At 40.3% G+C, this 26,378-nt stretch overlaps 1 protein-coding gene across 1 annotated transcript in view; it reads right to left on the bottom strand.

Moving 5' to 3' along the window:
- Positions 1 to 26,378, bottom strand: part of LOC142008617 (cadherin-7) — a 106,865-nt gene that overhangs the window by 50,521 nt on the left and 29,966 nt on the right. The window contains exon 2 of the mRNA XM_074985853.1: positions 5,401 to 5,695. Within this exon, the coding sequence (XP_074841954.1) occupies positions 5,401 to 5,695 (295 nt within the window). The remainder of the gene's footprint in view (positions 1 to 5,400; positions 5,696 to 26,378) is intronic.

Genomic DNA, 26,378 nt, shown 5'->3' with positions numbered 1-26,378 from the left:
ACAAACAAGAGATTAATTTGAGTCATGTCCACCTACTTATAAGGCCTGTGGACCCCATAATAAAATACAGGCTATGTCTACACTAGCCAAAAACTTCGAAATGGCCATGCAAATGGGCATTTCGAAGTTGACTAATGAAGCACTGAAATACATATTCAGTGCTTCATTAGCACGCGGGTGGCCACGGCACTTCGAAATTGATGCAGCTCACCGCCATGCGGCTCATCCAGATGGGGCTCCTTTTCGAAAGGACCCTGCCTACTTCGAAGTGCCCTTATTCCTATGAGCAGATAAGACTAAGGGGACTTTGAAGTAGGCGGGGGTCCTTTTGAAAAGGAGCCCCATCTGGATGAGCCGCATGGTGGCGAGCCGCGTCAATTTCGAAGTGCCATGGCCACCCACATGCTAATGAAGCACTGAATATGTATTTCAGGGCTTCATTAGTCAACTTCGAAATGGCCATTTGCATGGCCATTTCGAAGTTTTTGGCTAGTGTAGACACGGCCATATATATTCATAATGTCTTTTGGTTCCCCTGTATCTCTATAGCCCAAAAATAATTGTATGCGTTTTCATCATCTGTACCTGGCACAGAAGGTTCTTCCTTTTCTCTCTGATGTGCATCTCACCACAATTATCTAGGCCTTAGTAGCTTCTAGTTTAAGGCTATATCTTGAATGCTTTCAAAAAATTCAGTTAATGCAAAATGAAGCAGTGTGCTTATTAAATGGTGTTTTGTGCAGAGAGAACAAGAAGAAGTCTTGTGGCACCTTATAGACTAACACAGCTACCTCTCTGATCTTTGTGCAGGGAATGAATATTACTTTCTCTCTCTCTACATATGCATATATGTATACATATATATAGAGGGAGTTGGAATAAGCTAAAGTAACTGATGTAATTACTCCCTTATTTTAGAAAGATGGAGGATAACAGCAGCATATATAGAGAGAGGGACCATTGGCTTTAGAACTTCTTCCCATTTTCATTCACCAGAACTCTGATTTGGTACAATTTAGGACATGCTGCAAAAGGTCTCCTATTTTCTGAGGTGGTTCTTCTTGGTAAAATGCTGCTTGAGGTTAACTACTTGTAGCAGAGGATGTTATATGGGAGTGGGTGTTTGTAGATTTTTAAAAGTTGTAAGTATCTTGAGAATAGTGATGGTGCTGGGGAGAGTGATGATAAATGAGATTCTGCAGAGAATACTGGGGAGAATATTGTTTTTAGGGGTGATGTAGCTCACTAAGGAAGACCTTTTCTTAGTGACTGGCTGTCCTCGACAATGATCTGTTAAAAATGTAGGCCCCTGCAGACTTGACCAATGGACACAAGAACTGCTTAACATAAATAAATATAGTAAATTATCATACTGTGAAAATTCAAACTGTGAGACATCACATATGTAACAGGACTAACTTCTTTTATGTGGCAACAGGGAGAAATTCTTGTAAGTGAAGAACTGGCAGAGTGAAGAAAGAGAATTAAGGTAGGCATAGCAATCTTAATTTTCAGTTCCTTTACTTTTGAATCACAGAGACACATTTTCAAGTGTTCTGCGTGACCACTTTTTTCGGTGACCACAATGGAGCGCTTGGGCACTAAGCCCTTTTGAAATTTCAGTCTACATTGTAAAAGCAATTTGTAAAGAGTTATTTTCTTTTTATTTGAAATAAAACACTCTATAGCATTCTGAAATAAATAAAATAGACTGTTACACATAATAACTTTTTTTTGTTATGTCTGACATTCCTGTGAGCCAGGGTGGCCAATCCAGCGTTCATTTACAGTTCAAGCATGTCTTTCAGAGCTCCCATGGCCCCGCTCCACCTACCAGACTTGTAAGGCGACCTCTACATTGCAGACTCATGGTGGATGGAATGGGCTTCTGCACAGCAGGATGGGGAGGGGGTGGTTTTGGGGCTTCAGCCCTGTGAAGTGTGCCTTGTGAGGTACACTCTGCAGGGGCTTCCCATGGAGAAGAAGCTCTGTGACCTGGTAGACATACCTCAGATCTTGGTCTTCTGATAATTGTCATATGCTGCTAAGAGGATTAATGAAGTTGGCCACCACTGCTATAGGCCATACTTTGGGGGCTCTTTTATTTCCATGGATAAATTGGTAAACAACCAAGATGTTCCCCATACAATATTTTCATAGAAGTTCCAATCCAAACTTGACTAAAGCAAAGACTCTGATTGGCTTCAGCAGTCCTCAGGTAACTATCTGTATCTGCATGCCTGCACAATAATCCTACTTTGGAGTGAAGGGTTAGATTCCTCATGGTTTTACAGTTCATTTTGATTTATAAACCTGTGATTTTTTTTCTATTCTGTTTCATATTCAATTAAGAAAGCCTTGTCATGTATATAATTTTAGACTAAATAGGGGAGAGATACTTCATTTCCCATTAATATTGCATAAATTCTGTATATATTTAATTAGAAATAATGTATTATGAATAAACTATGAATCAGTGTGACTAGGTAAGATAAATGCAACACAAGGGCTTCATGCTACTAAATCCTTAATCCAGTATTAACACAATATTCAGCATTACTGCAATGCAAACTCCAAAGATGTTTAAAATGTATTATTCTAGGAATCTCAAAGGAGGTTCAGTTCAGTCTCATGCAGAGGTCAGCACAAAGCCTACACACCACTCAAGTCCCACTTAAGCTCTATTTTGAGGATTTAAGTAGGAGTTAAATGGCATATATACTTTGCACTGATCTCCTGCATGGAGGAGAATTTCACCCATTCATATTAGTGAAACATCAGAGAAATATGTGAAAGTAGCTCACATTAAACAACAGTGTGGTGTTTATACACTTGTGTTCATCTTTCGGAAGAGGCACACAAATGAGGGAAAACAAAAATGCAAATGAGGTGCAGATTTACATAACTGGTGCCTCATTTGCACATTCTTTCAAAAGATCTTCCTTCAAAAGAAGAAAAGCAGTGTACATGCGGCTTTTTTGAAAGTAAACCCCATCTTCGAAAGAACACTTCTTTCCATTAAAAAAGGGGAAGAAGGGTTCTTTCGAAGATGGGGTTTACTTTTGAAAGAGCAAAATCTACACTGCTTTTCTTCTTTTCAAAAAATATGCAAATGAGGTATCAGATATGTAAATATGCATCTCATTTGCATTTTTCAATTCCCTCCTTTTCATGCCTCTTTTGAAAGAGGAATGCAAGTGTAGACACAGCCTGGCCACGTCTACACTAACCCCTTCCTTTCAGAAGGGGCACGGTAATGAACGAATTGGAAAGATGCTAATGAAGCGCTGCCATGAATATGCATGAATATGTGGTTTTTGGAAGAAGGGGCTTTCGAAGTCTGGGGGTTTCCTTTCGAAAAGCCCCCATCTACATGGGTGGTGCACAATTCGAAAGCACAGCTTTCAAATTGCATGTGGCCACCATTATGCTAATAAGGTGCTGCATATTCATGAAGGTGTCTCATTAGCATATTCCAAAGTGACACATTACCATAGACCTTCCGAAAGGAGGGGCTTTTGTGGCCACAACCCCGGTGTATTCTCTACCATATAAAATGCCAGTAGTGTGGGTTGCTATCAAATTTCAAGAGAGTCAGGTGCACAATCCAGCTTTACAAGAAGGTACAAAAAGATTGTTTTCCAGTACATTAGGGGGAAGAGGGAAAGCTCTTCATTTAACCCATGGTCACAAAAGAATATAAATCAGCGTGCGAAAAGGCAGAAATTACACCAGGAGGGAAGACTGTCCTTCAAGATGCAGGACGAAGAAGTTAGATATTTTGAAAACCTAATTCTCGCTACACTCTGTATAAATCCACTTGAGAAAATGCTTTAAGAATGATATATATTTAGTACAAAGATAACTGAAAACAGTAATGCTGCAGTAAAATGGGCTTAACCCTGAGATAGGTCACTTCATCTGTATTTTAGCTTTTCTTAGTAATGAATGAATGTCCTTAAACTTTTTAGATTATTTCTTCTTAATTCAGAGAATTCAATAAACTTTCATCTTCTCTTTCCAGAGTGCAGCAAGAAACAGTTTTTAGAAGAACCTCACCAATTCATCTTCCCCTGATATTTTTAAAAAATGTTGATTTCCTTTTTTCATTCAGATGTTATTTCTGCCTGTTCTGAAGCTGACATAGCATGAAATGAGTGTAGACAAATCCATAGTATCACTAAAGAATCATAGATATGATTCCTGCTAAGTAAAATCAAATGGCAGTAGCAACATTCTGCTACTTCTCTCTCCTAGCATTCAGATTTCAGATGAGTTTCCTCTATTTTGTAATGGCAACTAATGATTTCAGCCATCCTACAAAATATTTTTTTTTCTTCTTTCTCTTCATCTCATTCTGGAACAGTTACATAACTCTGGCCACAGTGTTACAAAAGTGTAACTGAAAAAAAATCCTAAAATGGTCGCAATTCATACCTTCCAGGCAAATCTGTGTATGGATATTGTTCACTCAGATTAGATGTCCCATTTTGATATAACTTCAATCAGTAAAAATCAACTTCAATTAAATTCTTATAGGACACTCAATGTTAAAGAGGATGGTCCACACATACAGGTGCATTAAAATAATGAAAGGTTTGAAATACAATAGATTTTGAGGGTTTTTTTTTTCAGATCTAGTTTATATATAGACATGCCTGTAGCTTGGAACAAAACTCATTGTAAGTGACCTAGTTTCTGGGCCAGATTCTTAGCTGGTATAAAATCAGCATATCTCCACACAAGCCAATTTACACATCAAGGAGTCAGACTTTGAAGGTGACTAGAAAATGGATCTGAAGGTAGGTAAGTTTTATACCTGAAGGCATTCTAACAGAATACCTGAATTAGTTACAAGGTCACACTTCTATTCAATCTCAAAACTCTTTTAAGTTGGCCCAAGTTGTGTTTTTGGTCCAGGCACATGTTCCAACAGGGCAAAATACAGCCACTACAAATGAAGTATGGTTCTAACACATCAATATAAGCAACACATACCAAACTCTTTATATATTCAATGGATTTTCGAGGTGTTTGTTCATAATGGAGTTGATGTTCACAAAAGAGGGTATTATCACCTCTCTGTGCCACAACATAGGTATGACTCTTTCTATTCTTAATGAGAATTATAAAACAAAGTTTCTGGGCACTGAAATGAGAAGTACACCATAAAATGCCTATCTAAATCCTTATATAGCTAATTTCATTTTTCTAGTATTTTGAAAAATGAAATATCTTGTCAAACTTTATTTTACAGTCAAGTCCAATTGGACAATTGTTGCAGGTGGCTCATAGATAATTAAATAGCTTGGTGTGATACAATAAAAAATGAAATTTAGGAAAAAAAAAAGATAATAAGAACAGATTTCCCAAGATGTGAACAAAGTATTCTTTACTTACCCACAGGAGACATCTCAGGAACCCCCGCTGTGTAAGGGCCATCCAGAAATTTGGGTTCATTGTCATTGATGTCCTGAATCTTAATGACGAATTCCGATTCTGGTTCCACAGGTTTATTAGTCAGCCTATCTAGTGCTTGTGCTCGAAGAGTGTAGTAGGCCTGCTCTTCCCGATCCAGCCTCTTTGTAGCATGAATATCCCCCGTGTTTTCATCAATAATGAAAATGGAACTTGCCCCTTCGCCTGACAAGATGTATTTGATGGAGCCATCTCCTTTATCAACATCAGAGTGAAGCTGGTGAAAAATTGATGAGAGCTGAGATTAACTTACAAAAGAGTCAGTGATATGAAGATATGTAAAAATATTTCTTATGTCATGCAGCAGTACATGAAGTTGTATTGTTCTTGGAAAGATAAACTGAATGTTTATTGTGTGCGGTACATAAAAGGCTGTTAGAATCTGCCAGCTTGCTCTTGTGAGCAAGACTATTTCTCTCCTTTCTTTATACAGTCTTACATTCAAATACATTTCCTGTCATTTCCAAACAATGGTAGCTCACACTATGTTTCTTCCTTACAATGCTATCTTTTCTTAAATAAGTAGAGCTCTTTGGTAGCTATCAACCCTGCGCCTACAGTGTATTTGTGGTTTTGGACCAAAGTTACAATTAACCACATCTCAGTAATTGTTTCTTCCCTTTTGGATGCCCTAGGTCAACTGTAAGATAGCTTTCCCAAGTGTTCACTGTTCAACACAGTGTGGGAAAAATCAGAATAGATTTGATAATCAAGGAGTCTTGCTCTGTTCCTAGTACATGGTTTGGCCTTAAACTAGTCACTTCATTTCTCCACCTCAATTTCCTCATTTATATAAACTGAGGATAATCCTTTCCAGCCTGCACTGCATTATGCTGTTGCTAAAAATGAGATCAAGATGAAGTTCACAAAACTCCATCCAAAACGTGATCAAAATGCATTTGTGAAATACAGTGTAAAAGGGTAGATCAGTAAAAACCTGGAAAACAATCACAACTTTGCCTACTGTGCGAATGGTACTAGCATATTCATTCTGAAATACCTAAACATCTAAAGCCTGCCCTATAGTATAGGAAGAGTACTCAATCTGCTCAAATGTAAGTGGTAAGACCACTGTATTGTGCAGCTGCACTTCATTGCTGGAACTAACGTTTGCACAAGCATGCGGCTACAACATGAAAAGAACCAAGTGTGCCCTTACACCAGCATATAATGTTGATCACTTCACAGCATGAATGTCAGAGTGTAGGTATGGGACAGAATCGTACAGGTTGTACCTCCCTGGTCCAACATGGTCATAACCTGAATAACCTTCAAAAAGAGAATTTGCCAGACCAGGGGAGATCCATCACCAGGTGTCCAGTCTCCCACTCCCCACGGACTCCTCTCTGGGGTTGCCATGGGGCTCCAGCTCTGGCTCCACACTGCTGCATGGCAGGCAGGGGACCCTCCTCCGGCCATTGGCCCTGCGCTGCTCCAGGCAAGTGGTGGCTCCAGCTCCAGCCCTGTGCTGCCATGTAGTGGTAGGGATTCCAGTTCAGACCCCCAGCCTGAGTTGCCTGCTGTTGCTCTGAGCCTGTCCAGCCCCATTGTTGCTGACTCCAAGCAGGTTGCTGGACACCAGCCTGGGGAAGGCCGGTTATGAGCCCAAGCCCCAGACTCTCTGGTTCTGGAACATCCATGGTCTGGAAGGACTATGGATGTGGCTGGATGAGTGAATCCCACATTTGAGAGGTGCAACCTGTACAAGAACCTGCACATGCACAAATTCATTTCCCACTAGATCTCGATAACAGCTTTCCACAGGCAAACTTAGGTCTTCCTCAGTTCAGAGTATGCCAGCTATCCCACAGTTTCTTTATCTCTTTTGTGCCCTCAGACACCTTTGTCATATTCCACGTGTTTCCAAATACTGATTAGCACAGCAGAATTGGGTAATCAAGTCAGAGCAAAAAACAAAACAACCAAAAAAAACCAAAACACCTCCAACTTCCTCTCCCCTAGTAAAAGCACAAACAAACAAACAAACAAAAAAATTCCCTAGGGAACAAGTAAAAACCTTATCACCTACTGTTATGTTAAAAGATGCTTCTGGAGGACAATGACAAAGATTTCAAACTGTTTGCTTCTTTTATCCTCTTTGGAATATTTTTCAACCCATATCAAATGTAGGTTGAGCCTGTTTGTACTTTACCCTCATCATTGTCACGTTTTCCATCACTAATATCTATCTATCTATCTATCTATCTATGTATTTTTTTTCTCAGCTGGGACTACTAGTAGAATTGTAATCAGTGCCTGAGTTCATGAGCAGAAAATTGCTGTCTCAGTCAGAACTTAATACAATTGCAAAAACCTCTGTCATTTCAGTAGTGAAAAATCAGAGACCAATTCTGAATTTTCCAAATGGATAAAGAACTACCTATTACTTATACATTACCTAGCTTATACCCTCTGAAAATCTACTATTTATGCAGATGCAGTACAATGTTAATAGATGGAATGGAGTCTGAGCTTGTAGTGGATAACTGATACCATGTGGACTGAAAGAGTGACCAGTCATGTTCTTTGATAATACAGAATTCTGGCTGGGGGTGAACTACATAAACTGCATGTACTGTCTTATTAAAATTACAGGATAGCTTGTTCTACTAGAAGAGCCACTCCCTACTTATTAAATCTTAGGGAAAACCTGAAATTATGGAAGATGGCAGTGTGGTGTTCTCCTTGTTTAAGAACACTTTAGAGTTTCTTTGAACACCTTTTTTGAGTGTTTTAGTTCCAGCATGAGAAAAAATAAAAGTTCCATGCAAGGAACAATATAAAAAATTCCAGTGATATTGAAAGGATTCTAATTAATGTTCATTGGACAAAGTACACATCAGCCTTGCTTTAGGTGTCTTTAGGGTACAACTGTTACAGTAAACTCTTTTACATCCGACAGCCTCAGGACAGGGAGGTTGACAGATATTCAAATATTCTGGATAATAGTGTGGTGTACCTAACACTGCATAACACTAAAAAAAAAAGATATTAAGAAGCAAACAAAAATGTATGCAGAATACTTTATTTACCAACAACAGTAGTATTGTACACTGTATTCACTGCATTTATTTGTCTTTACCTGTATTGTATTGTACATATGGAAAACATAACTAAAACTTATGGTTAAAATGCCAGTTATTTGAGAGTTCCGGATGATAGAATGCCAGATATGAAAGAGTTTACTGTATTAAGATGCAGGAAGTAACTCAAGTTGTACACTGAGCAGAGGATTTAGACCTAGGAGTTCTGGGTTCTGCTTCCATCTCTGTCACTAATGTGGCTGTGCACTACTCACACTTTCAGTTATTCAGTTACCCCATCCAAAGGGCAAATAATGGGGATATTCACCTGTCTCAGAGTCAAAAGCTTACCAAATCTTTGCAAAGCATTTTGAGCCCCTTGGCAAGGCTAAATATTGACATTTAGCTTTGCAACTGCAGTGGGTTGATCCAAGGGGGGTTAATATGCAGAAGGAGATGGTGCCAGTTCTGTAGCAAACTTTGCCTACTGTTTTCCAGGGAACACCTATTCTGGAACTGTGTGTGGAATGCTCCAGAGAGGTTTTGCAACTTAGACTGGGTGTCAGATAAACTAGTATTCTTCTATGGCACTGTCCCAACAAGTCCTCCACTCTACTTGTGATTCCCTACCCAGAAATCCTAGAGGGACCTAGGATAGATGCCTAAAAGGGGGCCCAGCCAGCAGCAATGCAAATATATTATGATTTCAGCTGAGAGGGATCCAGCTGAGCAACATGAATTTCTCATCTCTTTGCAGAGGGGTGGGTCCCAAGATCCAAAGGGTTTGTAGGTTTTGCTTTTGAGGTCCCCTAAGTCATCACTTTTCAGGGCACAATTTGTAGGAAATCTAATAATCTTCACCTCAGAGAGCTGTTCTACCCCACCAGCCACTGTCTTCATTACAAGGGGCCATAATTAAGTGGGAATGTTTTCAATACGTTCTCTAAACCCAAAATTACTTTTCCCCAGGAATTCAGAGCACTTCATTTAATGAAGAAATTACATGTCTGCCCCCAGTTCCTAGGGCCTCCATGCAAATGCACCATTGGTCAGTCACCCATATTAGCTGTCCCACCTCTCCACGACATCTGAACACCTGGGGACCTAGGTCATCCAAGCTGTGTCTTCAAAGATCTGTTGAATGAACCCAGATACGTCTCACCTGAGCCCCAAGCACATCTCCTGTTAAGTTCTATAGGTTCTTCAGCTTAACATTCCCTGACATATATGGTGCAGAAGATATCCCAAGAGTTAAGACTGAAGGCACTAGACTCTAAAAGAGAAAGCACAGAATGCATCCTCAAGAGGAGGAGGATATTGCCATAACCTTATACAGGTCCCAGAATCATGTTGGTCTACTGGGAGTGAGAAGCCCTCCAGTGGGCTGGTCATTATCTGATCCACATATCCAGTAGAGTCTCAACATTCGCAAGGGTTCTGTGTTGAGAACCCTCATGAATGTTGAATTTCGGAAATAGCTCCCGCCTGGAGCCCGGCTGCCGGCTCTCCTTCCCGTGGCCCCAGGAAAGTGGAGGCTGCTGGTGCTTCCTGCCCAGGGCCCCAGAGAAGCAGCAGCTGCCAGAACTCCCTGTCCAGAGCCCCAGGGATGCGGCAGCTGCTGGGGCTCCTGTCTGGGGTTCTGAGGAAGTGGCAGTGGCCAGGGCTGCTTCCTGGAGCCTTGGGAAGTGGCAGCCACTGACGCTCTCCACCCTGGAGGCACGGGAAATGGTAGCTGTCAGCACTCCATGCCCCAGAGTCCCAGGGAAGTGGCCATTCGTGGCCTCTTGTAAATAGTTGAATTTGTGAACCTTGGGTTTGTGAACGTTGAGACCCTACCGTATACATTTTTCAGATCTGTGTATCACTAATGACAATTATTTTTAAATTGTCAAAAACTATTAACACTCATATTAACAAGAATAAAGGCCACCTAGCACTTCACAGGATCAAGCCTTAAAAAGCCACCCCTTTCAAATATTCTTGTGTGTATCTGTGTGAGGAGGAGAGATACAGCAAACTCCTTAGATATTACCCAGCAAAGACACTGTTTCTCTAATAAAAATAAAACCAAAAAAAAAAAAAAGAAAATTATGCCCTCAGTTACCCCAACGAGTCCTGGTGAACCTTCAGGGTTAAAGTTCAGGGTACCATCTGGCCTGCCGTGTTTGTATTTATTTAGTTTGGACAACAGTTACTCTGCCTTTCAGGATCTAATTACTAGTGTATTTCTTTCAGTTTCACTGACAATAAATGATCTCTTCTTTCAACCCTCCTGTAGGCTGTGATTCACAGGCCCAATAACAACGTCATTTTGCATTACTTAGCATTACGGTTTGCTGTTGTAGCATCTCCGATAGACTGAGACATATTTTCCCATCAATAACTATGAACACGCGTGCCTGACTTCTGGAGGCATAGATTGTTATTTTTCTGGTTTTAGATCTCTCAAAGCAGGCTGAATGCTAATCTTTCTGTCTTCCTCTTTTTAACATTAAATACATTTTAAATCTGTGTCTGAAACTGTTTCTTGTATTGACAGGATTGTTAATGGCTGTTGATTCATAGAAGGTCCAGAGATGCAAGGCCTGGGGCTTGCTAAAAAGAGAAGGAACAGGAGGAGCTGCAGGCTTTCCACCACCAAGAGGTCACAAAGACAGTGGCAGAAAAAAGGGAGAGAAAAAGAGTGTGAGAAGCTGAAGTATTCAGAGATCCAGAGATATTGTGCATTTTATCTTTATTTGACACACAGCAGAGACAGTCTCTTGGGGAAGAGGCATCACACTGCACATTTTTGCTATCCCACTAAGAAAAATATGAGAAAGGGATGAGGGACAAAGGAGAACTGATTCTTCTTCCATAGTTCTGTGTGCTGTGGAGATGACACAAATTCATCTGCTCCCCTGTCTCAACACTAAAACTGAACAGGGATAATTGGGAGATAGGATAAAGAGGATTAGAGGAATAAAGAATGATAAAATAAAGGAACTCTCTATTTGGCTCCACAATTGTGGATTCTTCATGTTTTATGTCCAGGCAAGAGTGTGGAGGAACTAAGTCCTGGCAGCACCCTTGCCCCCATTTTTCATACACACACATCTAACCCAAAAGCCTGGAAATGGACTGTAGAGTGAAGGACACACTCACAACTGCCTGCTGCCATCCCATTGGAAGACTGAAAAGGGAGTTGGAACGGAATGCACAGCTAGATAACCTGGACGAAACTACAGGTGCTTTCAAAATATTAAATTGTCCACAGATGGAATGAAAGCAAGGAGAACCCCAACAAAATTATCTTAGCAAAGACTATATTTGCCCCTTTTTTTCCACCTCTTATTCGGTGCTGGGGTCACAAAACAAATATGATGTTCCATAATTAATTAGTATTGGATTTATTATTTTATTTGATTGCAGCTGAGTAGATTTGCCATATATATTTATATTGGTGTGCACTGGCACTTTGAGTTGTTGTTGGTAATTTAGAATGTGATACATATTTCTATAAAATATTTACTCATACAATATTTGTTACATGGGACAGTATTTGAGATCAAGGCTAAGTGAACTGGAATAATTTCAACCTCCATAAAAGTTTAAATTTGGAAAGAAATGCAGTCTATGTAGTTCTAGCATCAAAGTTACATTGGATTTGGAGACTTGTCATGTTCCTGCTGCAATAGGGGTGTTTTCTCTCCCTAGCTCTCACCCACGTATTGACCTTACTGTTCTCAAAATGACTTCTTGAATACTGAGCACTTCTGAAAATCTAACCATATATCATGAATTGCCATTTTGCCTCATAACAAAGTCATGTGAAATAGAAATAGATAATTGTAATATATATAACTGACATCAGCAAAGGCTTGTAATTAACATCATTCACCTCTCACACAGAAACCAGCCATACTACTTCTCAGCTGATAATGATTTTATTTTAGAAACCTGCTTCCAAAAAACACAGAGAAACAACTCTTGGAGAGCAAATGTTTCTTTCTCCCCCCATCCCCATCGCTACTTTATGTTACATTGCTGTACAATGCTAGAATCAAAATAGGGGAAAACACTATTCTGTCCTCTCTTTTGCAGTAAAAGACTCAATATAGAAACGAGACAAAGAAAAGAGAAAAGTACCATATAGAAATGGATGTTCAAAAACAACTATAATCTTAATAAGGGCATATTAAGAAAAATGCTACTTTAAATAATACTCTTAATTAGGTGTAACACCAGCAGAAACATCAAGGATGACTCAGAATCTGATTAAGTCCAGATCACAGCTTCTACTGGACACAGCCCTGAAGTTACCATGAAGAGCTGAGGCCACCTGCAGTGCAGGTGGCAAAAGAGACTAGTATTGGGTTTTCAGGGAAAAGGAATATCACATATCGGAGCTAACGGAGAGAACAGAATGTGCAGCAGTGTGATGTGAGGAGAAAAGACATCAGCAGAAAGAGAATAAAGTAGATGTGATGCCACTGACCATACATGGGAAGAGTGAGAGAAAAGCAGTTGTCAGGCATGGGGTCAGAAAGGGGTGAGCACACCAGCCACGGAGGTCAGAGGGCCAAAAGGAAAAGAGGGAAGGCATTGGGTGAAATATATCAAAGGAGAAAAATAAAAGGAGAGATAGAAAGTGTAAAGGAATGGAAGGGAAAAGTACAGGGCTATGGAGATGGTAAAACTAAGCACAAAACGTAGTTAATGGGGCTGATTTTGCAGTTTAGAGGTGCAGAAAGAATCTCCAGGATAACATGGTGGCAGCTTACTAGCAATTTTAGTATTCCAACTTGGGCAATGGAGACCATATGAAAGTCAATCTCATTTTCTGCTGCTGAATATATTCTGCTGTTAAGTATCCTTGCTTATGGAGAAATTGTGTTCTCAAGGGGGAAGTGTGTATGAACAGTTAAATCATATATTAAGAGGCACAGTAATGGCTGTAATGCATTTTATAAGGTTGAGAATCAGCAGAATCAGGTGCTATGGAAAAAAAAAAAGGAAATATGCAAGTGACCACTCATGCAGGGAATAGTGAAAAGAATTAGTTTTCTTTGTTTTTTCCTTTTTTTTCAAAACTGAGAGTCAGAGGCTCAGATCCTCAGCTGCTCGCAAGCTCTCAATAGCATAGCTGAGCAGTAAAATGGAAGAAAATATGGCTTTCAGCAACTTTTGTGCTTCACTAACTTTCCAGGCTGCCATGGGTCACTGCAGCCCCTCAAGTAATTTAGAGCAGCCCAGGGCTGTTCTAAATTCTGCAAGTTCTGAGAAGCCCTGTTAATGGCCTCTGTGCTGGCAGATGATTGCCGCACCATCTCCTGCCCCTGAAGTCCTTTTGATGGAATGGGCAGCCAGGGAAAATGGTATTGGGATGGCTATACTAATTCTAGTCAACTAGCTTCCCTGTTCCTATGTTGTATGATTGAACTATGATCATTTATATCATTAATATTGCCACTGTCAGAAGACTGCAATAAATCTTGTACAAAGTATACCATGCAAGGTATCAGTGGAAAATTATGATGTTGATGAAAATGATTATCCTGTTTACAAGCATGTATTGTTTTGTATCTGAAGTTATAAATTGTGGTGATATAGATCTATATTTCAAAAGTGTCTGCTCTTGAAATAACAGCCACAACATAATTTACATGCGGCTTAGCCAGCACACTGTGAGCGGTTTGTGACCCTCAAAAAAAATGTTTAATTCTCACAATGGGACACAGAAGAAGCTAGTGATCCTTCCTGTTAGTACTTTAACCAAAATATAGGTAACAACTACTTTTACGTATCATCAGAACATGCTCATGTGACCCAAAACTCAATCTTGTAATTTTTCCCAAACTAAGCAGTCCCTCCACATGGAAGATTGTATAAAGGAGCCTAGAAGCATCCCCATTTTGCCACTTTCCTGCTCTGATCTGTAGACTATGGATTTAGATCAGAAATTGAAAAAATGTGTCTCTTCTTCCAGAAGTCATCGTCCATTCCCAAAGCAGGAAGAGTGCCTTTTTCTGAAATAATCTTTCAGAAGAAAAGGTTGTGTAGACTCTTTGATGGCCCTTCTCTTGAATGAGAAGTCCTCATAAGTACTGGATTTTTTTATTCTTGGCCCATTCTTTCAACAGAGTGAAGGCCGTGTGAATGCTTTTTTTCAAAAGAGCAGATTGGTCTTTCGATCCACTTTTTTGGGTGTAGACATAGTCTTCAGAAGATTGTCTTTTGGAAGATCACTGTTGTGTAGATGTGGCCAGTGGGTGAAAGATTGTAGCAACCAAGAGGTCTCCTGGGATAGAGTAGTTTTGCTAACAGTGATTGTGTATCTAGAATTTGTTTGGTGTGTTGACTGAACCATAGCAACACTTTGACTGGATGCAGAGGGAGTACATGGCTCTCACAGTCAATGCTGTGTGCAATCACCATGCCTCTCAGGTCATATGCCAAGGCTTTAAGAGCTTGTCACTTTTGCAATAGTGGTAGGGAAAAAAAAAACTATGTGGGTGGAAAACAATGGAATCTGGCGATCCTGCACCTGGACAATGGTTAACAAAATGTCTCATGATATGCACATAGAATCCCAATGGGCTGCATGAAGCCCTTGGGCTGTAGGTTGCTCACAACTGGTAGATGCATTGTCATCCTTATTTCTGCAGTGCTGATGGTGAGGTGCCGTCTTCAGAGACGGGAACGTGACTGACAGTGGGATCCCTCCATTTCCCCCAGCTTTCAAGGTAGCACAGAAGTAAGGATGGCAATACTGAGACCCTCCTCTAAAATAATGTGTCAATCGTCCTTCATCTATCTTTTGAGTCAGGGACCCTTAAATTGAGAAATGCTGGTCTCCCCCGTGAAATTTGTATAATATAGGTTACACGAATACAAAAGATCAGATTTCATGGCCTGTGCATGGTCTGTGTGGTGTTTTTCATTGCTGTTTTTCATAGAGCCCTACTCCTCTTGAAGTCCAGTATCTGGGTGGTGAAACAAGGGCTGTAATATCCCAGGAGGCTGCATTTTAGACATTGTTAAACCAATGTGGTGAGACAGAAGTTTACTTTTGTTGCTGGCTGGCTACAGTTACACTGACCCAAGCTGCCAGCAGCAGTATTCAAATGTCGGTCTCAGAAATGCAAATAGCTGCTCATTTGCATATTTGCTCACCAGCAGAGTCTGCTGCCCACAGAAAAAATGCAGTGTAAATGTGTTTCTGACTGTTAACCCCTGCCCATCCTTTGTCGGCAGATTTTTATGTCTGATTTTTTCCAGGCAAAAAAAGGCTGCCGACAAATGGGGGTGTTTTGCTAGCAGAACCACATTTACACTGCTTTTTTTCTGTTGGCAGCAGCCTCTGCCAGCAAGTGAACATGCAAATGAGCTGTCATTTGGATTTTTTAAGACTTCCCATTTGCATACTGTTCCCAGTAGTTCAAGTCAGTGTAACCATAGCCACTTGGTATATCTCATGATAGAATAACCACTGTCTCAGGAGTGATTTTCCCCTATTTCTCCACAGTTTTCCCAGAATCTGATATCCACAAACTGTAACCCACTGTGACACCTGTTAGAGAAGCTTTGTGGCCTTTTTCTGGTGCTAGAGCAATAGCTGAGAAGGTACTTCGCTACAGAGAGAAAAATAAGAATTTTATTCATTTCCTCACAGGAAACATATCTCCTAACTGAAGGTGAAGCTTGAATTAACAAGAAGACTCACCTGTCCTCTCACTCCTACAGGTCAAAAGTTGATATGTTTTGATTGGACAGTTTGGTGAGGCATGCGCTACAAAAGCCATGCAGCACCTGTTCTGTAAATACAGAGGACATCATCATACCTCCCTGCCAAGCCTACAACAACCACAAACATTAGAACTTTCCTTTAAAAAGATTCTCACATTTTATTTTATCCTTTGGATCTTGAAATAGCCCGAGAGCTTTTATGAAGCACTGAGGCTGTCTTCCTCTTCCAGCTGGTACTATATGGTGCTAATGTTTTACTTTGTGGCTCATTTCATGTTTTTAAACAACCTCAGACCCAGTTGAACATTCATTGAATCAACATTAAAATAAAGAAATGTTGGCAAAAAATCTGGATTCCTTGGTAAATTATTATTTAATCATAATCAACTGAAGAAGTGCCAGTATTCTTAAACCTACTGCTCAAAATTTTTTCAACTACAATCTAAGTAAGCCCCAAGCCTTCTAAACGAAAGACCAAGTTCAGATGAGACGGTCACCCCTAGGAATATGAAGAACTGTCATCTAAGGACTGAGGCTTGAATAATTAATAAGAAAATATAGATCACTGGATGTGACAAGGGCATGCAACTCACACACATGTTCCATAACATGTACACAAGTTGTTTTCCTCTCAAGCAATGTCACTAAACTAAATATATGCATAATGTATAATGTCATACATCTAGAGATATACATCTCTGTGTTGAGTCCTCGTCATTTGTTACATTTGCAGAGGCTGCAATCCTAAACCTCTGCTTTCCCCTACCCCTGTTTTAATGAGAGCACTGGATGCCCTGTGGGTGCAAGAAAATATACAGCAAGCCCATAAAGATTAGCAGTTAAAGAAAGAGCAGAGAAGCAGCTGTTCTTGTAAATGTAGATGAGTGGCAGATGTATCCCATGAATACTCTTGCGGAGTTTTAATGGGGCATCATCATGGTATATCACTCGTCAAAATGGTCGTATGTCATTCACACTCTCAAATGACAGTTTGGCAGCTCTGAGTGGTGTACAAATGTACCATTTGTATATGGTACATTTTCACAAACTGATCACAAACATTTTAATTTGAAAAAAAAAACAAACTCATCAATTCTGTCCTGTAGTTCCACTGACAGATCACAAGTAATATCATATTTCTATGATGGGAAATGGTTGCAAGTAAGGAGGAATATGGTCACATACACTGAACTAAATTTTGCCCTCTCTTATACACATGCAATTCCACTGAATTCAATCAGTTTGGAAGTTAGAACAGGGAAATCATTTTCATTGAACAATGAACTGGATGAATGTAGCCTTTTTTTCCTGACCAGAAATTGCCTACATGTTTCAATGGCTGCAAATCTGGTTGCTCTTCCACTTTTTTCTACAGATATCGTAAGTAGACCATTTTTATTGTGAATATTTCTTCAAGTACTCAGTACTACTGTTTTGACATTCAAACTCCATAGTTTTCCAGATAAGTGATACACTGTAGTGTCTCCTCTCTGATCTAATCAATATAAACTACTGATGTTTCTAATCCAAACCCATCTGTAAGCAAACAAATCTCGGCAATCTGCACGTGGTCCTACAAGTGCTTATGAACACAAACTGTGTGAGAATATGCTTGAAGCACAACTCAGTTTAAAAGGTGCTAGATAATTATTTTCATTTGAAGGAAAAGACAAATTTGGACTTTTGAATTTACTTTTGAGGTCAAAATAGCATCAAACCTCTCTTCCAAAATGTCACAGGTTTTATCACATGCTCCATGTCGATGCACCATGCACAACACTTCCTGATATTATTTATTAAGCCAGTGTATTTACTAGTCCAGTGATTTCATTTATTTTGCTGCCAAAAGACATGGAAGCTGTAAAACAGAAGCCAACTACTCTCCGTTCCAGCTTTCCATTTCCAATTTTCCTGTGCAAAATTGTCCTCTCTGGCTACGTCTACACGTGAAGCCAACATCGAAATAGCTTATTTCGATGTAGCAACATAGAAATAGGCTATTTCGATGAGTAACGTCTACACGTCCTCCAGGGCTGGCAACGTCGATGTTCAACTTCGACGTTGCGCGGCACCACATCGAAATAGGCGCTGCGAGGGAACGTCTACATGCCAAAGTAGCACACATCGAAATAAGGGTGCCAGGCACAGCTGCAGACAGGGTCACAGGGTGGACTCAACAGCAAGCCGCTCCCTTAAAGGGCCCCTCCCAGACACAGTTGCACTAAACAACACAAGATCCACAGAGCCGACAACTGGTTGCAGACCCTGTGCCTGCAGCATGGATCCCCAGCTGCCGCAGCAGCAGCCAGAAGCCCTGGGCTAAGGGCTACTGCCCACGGTGACCACAGAGCCCCGCAGGGGCTGGAGAGAGAGCGTCTCTCAACCCCTCAGCTGATGGCCACCATGGCGGACCCCGCTATTTCGAAGTTGCGGGACACGCAACGACTACTCGGTCCCTACTTCGACGTTGAACATCGAAGTAGGGTGCTATTCCGATCCCCTCATGAGGTTAGCGACTTCGATGTCTCGCCGCCTAACGTCGAAGTTAACTTCGAAATAGTGCCCGGCACGTGTAGCCGCGACGGGCGCTATTTCGAAGTTAGTGCCGCTACTTCGAAGTAGTGTGCACGTGTAGACACAGCTTCTGTGTATCCCACATCCCTAACTCCTATAAAAATGAATAGGCGTTAGGAACAAAGCATAAGACATGAATACCACAGACCTCAATGCTTCCATGCAGGAGGACTCCTCAGTCTGCACAAAGTTCCACTGACCTCATTGTGTCAGATCACATGGAGAAGCTTCTGGGATTATGATTTTAATTTGCAGCCAGAGGTATCAAGCACATCTGAGAGGGTTCAACTATTTGCCCCAAATTATTTCCCCAAAACACGTAAAACAAATACTATTTCCAACTTCAGCCCCAACGGCTGGAAACCATCCAGAAGCACTAGCTAACATAATGTCAATAGAGACTAAATTTGCAAAAGCAAATGTTGTTCCAGAAACTGCATGGTTTTATTGCATTATGTAAGTCATCTATTTTTTATGGAGTTTGCAGAATTTTTGAGGGAAAGTGTTTTTCCCCTCCTTTTTCTTTTATTAATTATTTAACATCAGATTTGTTTTTGACATTACAAGTTTCGGTTCTGTACTTCAGGGAGAAAGTGTATGCGTCTTGGGGAGAATCTATATAGGACACATAAGTTCAAATCTGTAAAATTATTACTCTCCCTACCCACCACCCACTGTTTTGGGGATCCATAAAAGGATGTACTTAAAGAAAAAAACCAGACCTACCTATTGGAGAGCTATTTCTGCCACAATACTTCTTCTGTTAGTTGGTCATGATACTTGAAACATGAGCAAAATGCTTAAAAGTCAGGGAAGCAAAAAAGTATATTTTTTTCCATCAACATTTCTGAATCATTTAACACCCTCCCCCTGCCACTAAAGAAAGAAAGAAAGAGTCTTTGGAACTACTTACAACAGAATTATGTACACAGAGATGAGAATTTATATCTATTCTCTATGTATTTATAGATTATAATCGATAGAGTAGTATATAAGCTTTTTTTGTCAAATTATTGATCTACTGTTTTGAGAGATTATTTTTCCATTCAAAATATCCAAAACAGCTTGCTGCACTACTTGATTGATAATGATTTTCTCATAGGAACCTACTACCGAAGAACATTAATGCATTAAAACCAAGAAATAGATTCTGGGAGATTATGTGAGATTGTTTTTTTTTCTTTTATTTTGTTTTAATGTTGCATCCTTTTATTGATGTTGAAAGTTTAATCTTACCAAAAATTCTCTTGTAATATTATAGTGCAGATCACTATGGCTGTGGCCACACTACCCACTCCTTTTGTCCCAAAACTAAATGGGAAGAAGGGGCTTTCAAAATCAGGGGGTCGTTTTGAAAGGCCCTGGGCTACATGGGTAGCATGAGTTTTGAAACCAGCACTTTCGAAGCTCATGCATCAGCCATTATGCTAATAAATCACTGCATATTCATAGCAGAATCTCATTCGCATCTGCCGAAGTGGCTCATTACCATGCACCCTCCGAAACGAAGGGGTAGTATGGCCACAGCCTATGAGTTTGGGAAGTGCTAAAACCTTAATAGGATGGGTGAAAATGGTAAAGTATCTAAATGTAAAGCAGTCAAAGTAATTCCTATAACTAAATGTCTCGGTAGAAGTCTATAAAATACTGGACTACAGTCTTATGTCTGATCTGATCATTCTGAATGATGAAATATTCATAATGCAGAATAGATGCTGTAAGCTGGATATAAATCTTCTCTTACCTTTTATTCCCTGAAAACCGTTGAAGACTAGTTAAATAAAATCTGTGAAATTATTAAAGTAAAATAACATTATTGTCACTTGTCTCTCCCATCATACTTATGACCCAGCTGATACACACATACAGGCCCACTGATGGAGATGGGGAGAGGGCAATTGACCCAGGGACCCACAGATCCCTTTGAAATTCCACAAAGCACTGTGCCACTACATCACTGTTTCATGTGTTGGAGCGCGGCAGGGTTCACTAATGTATGTCCTGCCCCTTTCACTCATGGCCCCACCCCTTTTGGAGGTGGGGAGCCACATGTCCCCCACCTTGTCCGCAGGCTTACAGAAGTTATCAGTGCCACTGCGTACATGTCAAGACATTGTGCTCAGCTCTGGCTTTTTTGCTTAAAAGAAAAGTTACTCCAGGTTGAACTTCTCTAGTCTGGCAACCTCGGAACCTGGAGCCAAATGAAAGAATTTGCTGGACCACAGGAGGTCAATATTGTCTATCAGTATTACCAACACTTCCACTGCTTACTGGGGCCTTAGACATTTAGGGATAACTTAGAGCTAAAAAACTGCACAGAACAAAGAACCAGGACTTGTGGCTGTAAACAAACATTATGAGATCACAGAAAACTTGGCCACACCCATAAGGAGGGGTCATCCAGCTAATTAAAATCAAGCCGAAAAAAGGATGTTGTCAGACAAGAGGGTGCTGGACAAAAGATGTTCAACCTGTATAATTAAATTTATACACCATCATACAGCTGTATGGGTAATCTGATCTGAACAAGGAACACATCCCTGCCCTGACAAGTTTACAATCAGTTACAGGCAGTGCAGTGCTATACAGCACAAGGAAACATGAGCAGACTAAGTTTAGGAGGGCTGCTTATTCATTCATTCATTCATTCCACCAATGACCTTCAGCCAGGAATCACTAAAGACATTTGGTCTGTTTTACTCTTAGAAGTATCCCCACTAGATTAAATGGGGCTGCTCACAGATTTAGAATTAAGCATGAGATTAAGTTCTTTTCCCCATCAGGACCATAATGGGCAGCATTTTCTTGCTTATGGTACATAACTGAAAAAAAAAAAAAAAAGGCAAGGAGTTGAGAGTGGACAAAGGAATTAAAAGAAGAGAGTAGCAGTGAAACATGGCTTTAGCATGTGTAAATTATCATACAAAAAAAGGGAACCAATGAAAAGCTGTACTATGCCATAGCAACCCCATTCCTACTAAGACATAATGGCCGTGTCTACACGTGCACGCTACTTCGAAGTAGCGGCGCCAACTTCGAAATAGCGCCCGTCACGGCTACACGTGTTGGGCGCTATTTCGAAGTTGAAATCGACGTTAGGCGGCGAGACGTCGAAGTCTCTAACCCCATGAGGGGATGGGAATAGTGCCCTACTTCGAAGTTGAACGTCGAAGTAGGGACCGTGTAGACGATCCGCGTCCCGCAACGTCGAAATAGCGGGGTCCGCCATGGCGGCCATCAGCTGAGGGGTTGAGAGACGCTCTCTCTCCAGCCCTTGCGGGGCTCTATGGTCACCGTAGGCAGCAGCCCTTAGCCCAGGGCTTCTGGCTGCTGCTGCGGCAGCTGGGGATCCATGCTGCAGGCACAGGGTCTGCAACCAGTTGTTGGCTCTGTGGATCTTGTGTTGTTTAGTGCAACTGTGTCTGGGAGGGGCCCTTTAAGGGAGCGGCTTGCTGTTGAGTCCGCCCTGTGACCCTGTCTGCAGCTGTTCCTGGCACCCTTATTTCAATGTGTGCTACTTTGGCGTGTAGATGTTCCCTCGCAGCGCCTATTTCGATGTGGTACTGCCCAACGTCGAAGTTGAACGTCGACGTTGCCAGCCCTGGAGGACATGTAGACGTTATTCATCGAAATAGACTATTTCGATGTCGCTACATCGAAATAAGCTATTTCGATGTAGCGCGCACGTGTAGACGTAGCCAATATGAAACCAGTGGATGGCTCAGTTTTTTATGTTAGTGATCCTCACAATTTAATTGCACTCCTGTCACGTTTTAATGCCAATGCTGGGTAAAGACAATGAAAAAAACAAAATCCACTGCTGTTTTTTAGCTCTTCGTTTCAAATTACGGACTTCTGTTGCTCAATTAATACTCTTGCTTTCAGTTATACATATACATATGTGTCGATGTGTGTGTGGGTGTGCACACAGATGGTAGTTCTCCACTGCTAGTGGCTCAACTGATGTGCAGTCAAAACACACTTTAGTGTTCTCCACCAGCTACTGCTAGTGTTTACTGAAAGTTGCAGTACAATACAGGTTTCCACAGAGCAGACTACCAGATGATTTATCCTTTTATGCAATCAGAAGCTATGGGCAAGACAGTACCATTTCACGTCACCTTCCTTGTTTTTATTTATATTTATTTTATATGTTCTCTTCTTTCCCAAGATTGCTTTTCCTTTTCTTGTTAACCAGGACATTGCTGACACTTTAATCTCAATGAAGAGAACAAAGTAATTGAATGCAATATTACACCGGATCAAATCTGTATCAACAATTATCTGTTACAGGAAATCGGGCATATTTGTAAAGATTTAAGACATGCTTAAAACTCACATTGAAGTCAGTGGATCTTTAACAGATGCTTAAAGCTTGGCACATGTATAAGTGATTTCATGATCATGTGCATGCAAAGCAAGGGGATTTTAATGAACAGAAAAGTGTGTAACAAGAGGGAAGCACTGAGACCATTTGCATGAGGCAACATTAGTAGTTAGTAGGATTCTATTGCATAGATTCACAGTGTAACTATTCAGTATTCAGAACAAGCTGAAGCATGGTTTGCAAAGTAAATATGGATGTTTCAGAGTCTGTCTTAAATTGTTCAGATCATTTAAAGTGATCCCCAGTGAATAAGTGCTTTATATGGTTTGGTTTCTTCTCAATTTTTTCTTAACATTAACATTTGAAGTTCTATTGGGACTTCTAAATATAAGCAGATTGGTCTGTGGACAGTGATTTACATTTAGATTGGCATTTTTAATATAGGTGACTGGGAAGAACGGAAGGGGACAAATACAAACCACCTGCTTGTGGCATAGATGGCCAATTATCAGACTACCTGCTTATAGTACCTGCTGACTTCAATGGGAGTTGGAATGGGTTTATCATGAAGGGTATAAAACCAGTCTGGTGGCTGAAGGGAACAACATTTTTGTTTTTCCCTTTCTATTCCTGTTTGTATGCAGAATGCTAAAAAAATAAAATCTCATCTGTTTCCTTAAAAGTATAATCTCACTTGTTTCCTTTAACATGATCAGTTGCAGACATTAACTGAATAATATTAAAGCTCACTTTGTGTCTGTGTGTGTGTGTATATATATATATATATATATATATATTCTGACTTAGATCACTAATGCCAGAAAAATTACATGATTTTATCTATTTTTCATATCTGTGCTGTTGTCTCTGTTTTTCTTGTAAATTATCCTTCACTCTTAATTGCTGGTGATATGATGGATTTGTGTTCAATTTGTGACCAAATGGTAAGGAATTAGTGAAACAGCATGTACTGTTTTACTCTGGATACATGGGATTTCTGAATCTACATTAAAACTGAAATTTTGCAGTATGAGGGGATGGAGTCACGCACTGAATCTTGCTGTAGACCTCAGGGCTCTACCAGACCCATCTTAGAAAGGGAACGCGGAATGGTCCTCCAAGCAGGCTAGAGTGTCCACACAGGAAGCAACCAATCAGGGCCCCAGAAGGCCAAATAAAAGGCAGTGGCAGAACAGACCAATGTGGCAGTGGGGTGAGATGGTAAGAGTTGTTGGGCTGAGCTGCTACTGGGAGCTAAGAGGAGATGGACTGGATGCCCAGCTGAGGGAACTGCAGCACAACCACAGTTATGTGGGGACAGGGACTCAGGGGGGTAGGTGAGAAGCTCCTGGCTGGCTGCTCAGACTGGGCAAGGACTGAGCCTGGGGAGGCCCCCGGGAAAATATTGGATACAAACCCTACCAGGGTATAGGATACATAAAGGCAAAATCCCACATATGGCTCTATAAACTTCCAGAGAAGCACTAAAAGAGATTCAGCAGAGAATAAAAAATGCAGACACATACAACTGGAGTGGGCACTCATGACCCCGACATATGCAATCTCTTTGTTAATTCTGAAAACTGTATGAATTCTGCTGGAAATGTTGAAAGTTTCAGTTCAGAAGCTCATTTCTGATGGTTCCACTATTCCACATGCCACTGGGAACTTCAGGTTTACAAAATACTTATCTGATTATATGACACAAATATTTCATTTTACCTTCACAAAACATTTTTCACAATATAAGCAATTTGAACATACAGAGACTCCCAAACAAAATTACGGAAACAAGAGCACTTCATCTAATAATCACTTTCATGTTGTCTTTCCCTCTGAATGAACTTTAGTAAGACAAGAATAGAAATACAGTGCACTCCTGCTATATGTAGAGGACACACCAAGTATTTTAAAGATTGTAACCATCATAAAGGTACAGAAGTTATTTGCATTGGTTATTTCATTAACTGTAAACTGAATCTGTTTCTTTACTTGTCTGCCCACGTACAACAACTTTACTAAATTTACTGTTGCTTGCCCGCCTGTGATATTTCTTGATTCTGCATATCACCAACCATTTCCTAAAGGAAACTTTTATTACAGTGTCTGAGCACTTCCTTTTTAAACCTGAATCCCCAATGTGTTGTTTTTGAAGATTAGAGTTTAAATCAGTGTAATACTTGCCCCCCAGCATTCAAGACTGATCTTTGCTAAGTTTCACTTGACACAGCATGTAAACTTCTCCACCAGATTGTTTGAGCACTCTCAAAGCTTAATTGATCCAATTTCCATCTCTCATCTTGGCAGAATTGTGTATCATTTCTATCCTCTTGGACTAAGTGATCGCAATCTAATCACTTTGTGTACAAAGCATATGGCAGGTTTCCAATTCCTTTCCTATCCCTTTCCATGCACCCATGTTAAACCTTTCTAATTCTACAAGCAACCTGATAGTCCAGTATTTTTACAGGATTATTGTCACATTAATTGGCCTTCTGTCACCAATTATAGTACTCTAAAGCCAATGTACATTTTTTTATTTTTTTACACAAGGCATTTTCACTTTGCCTAACACCTTCTAGTGGGCTTTTCTATAACTGTATTATTTAACACAATGTTCATGTTAATTAATCCCTCTAGGGTAGTGTCTATCAGGCCAGATCTTCTGGTGTTAATCAGCATAGCTCCATTGATTTCAGTGGCAATATGGAAATTTACACCAACAAAAAATCTGTTCCTATATTTTTAGGGAAGAAAGTAATCTGTCATTTCCTCATCGCTCCCATCTTGTATACGTGCAGGGAGTTTAAAGAATTGGACAGATTTTTCACCCAAGTTATATATTTCAAAGGGAAATAGTGACTTTCAGACCTTCAGACCTCTGGGATATATATATATATATATATATATATATTTCAAATGTTAATTATGTTTTTGCACTTATTATTTTTCACTTACCAAATTGTAGTTGATCCCAATGTTTCTCCCTACCTAAAATGACCAATTAACAGTAACCATACTTAAATAAAATAGTGATCTCTTCTTAAATTCTATCAGAGAGATAGCAGTGTTAGTCTGTATCTTTGAGAACAACAAGAAATCCTGTGGCGCCTTACAGACCAACAGATATTTTGGAGCATAAGTTTTCGTGGGCAAAGACCCGCTTAATCTGATCCAACTGATAAAGCAGGTCTTTGCCCATGAAAGCTTATGCTCCAAAATACCTATGAGTTTACATGGTGCCACAG

Source organism: Carettochelys insculpta, chromosome 2, assembly GCF_033958435.1.
Source record: "Carettochelys insculpta isolate YL-2023 chromosome 2, ASM3395843v1, whole genome shotgun sequence".
NCBI lineage: Eukaryota > Metazoa > Chordata > Testudines > Carettochelyidae > Carettochelys > Carettochelys insculpta.
This window is presented reverse-complemented; position numbering and strand designations above follow the sequence as displayed.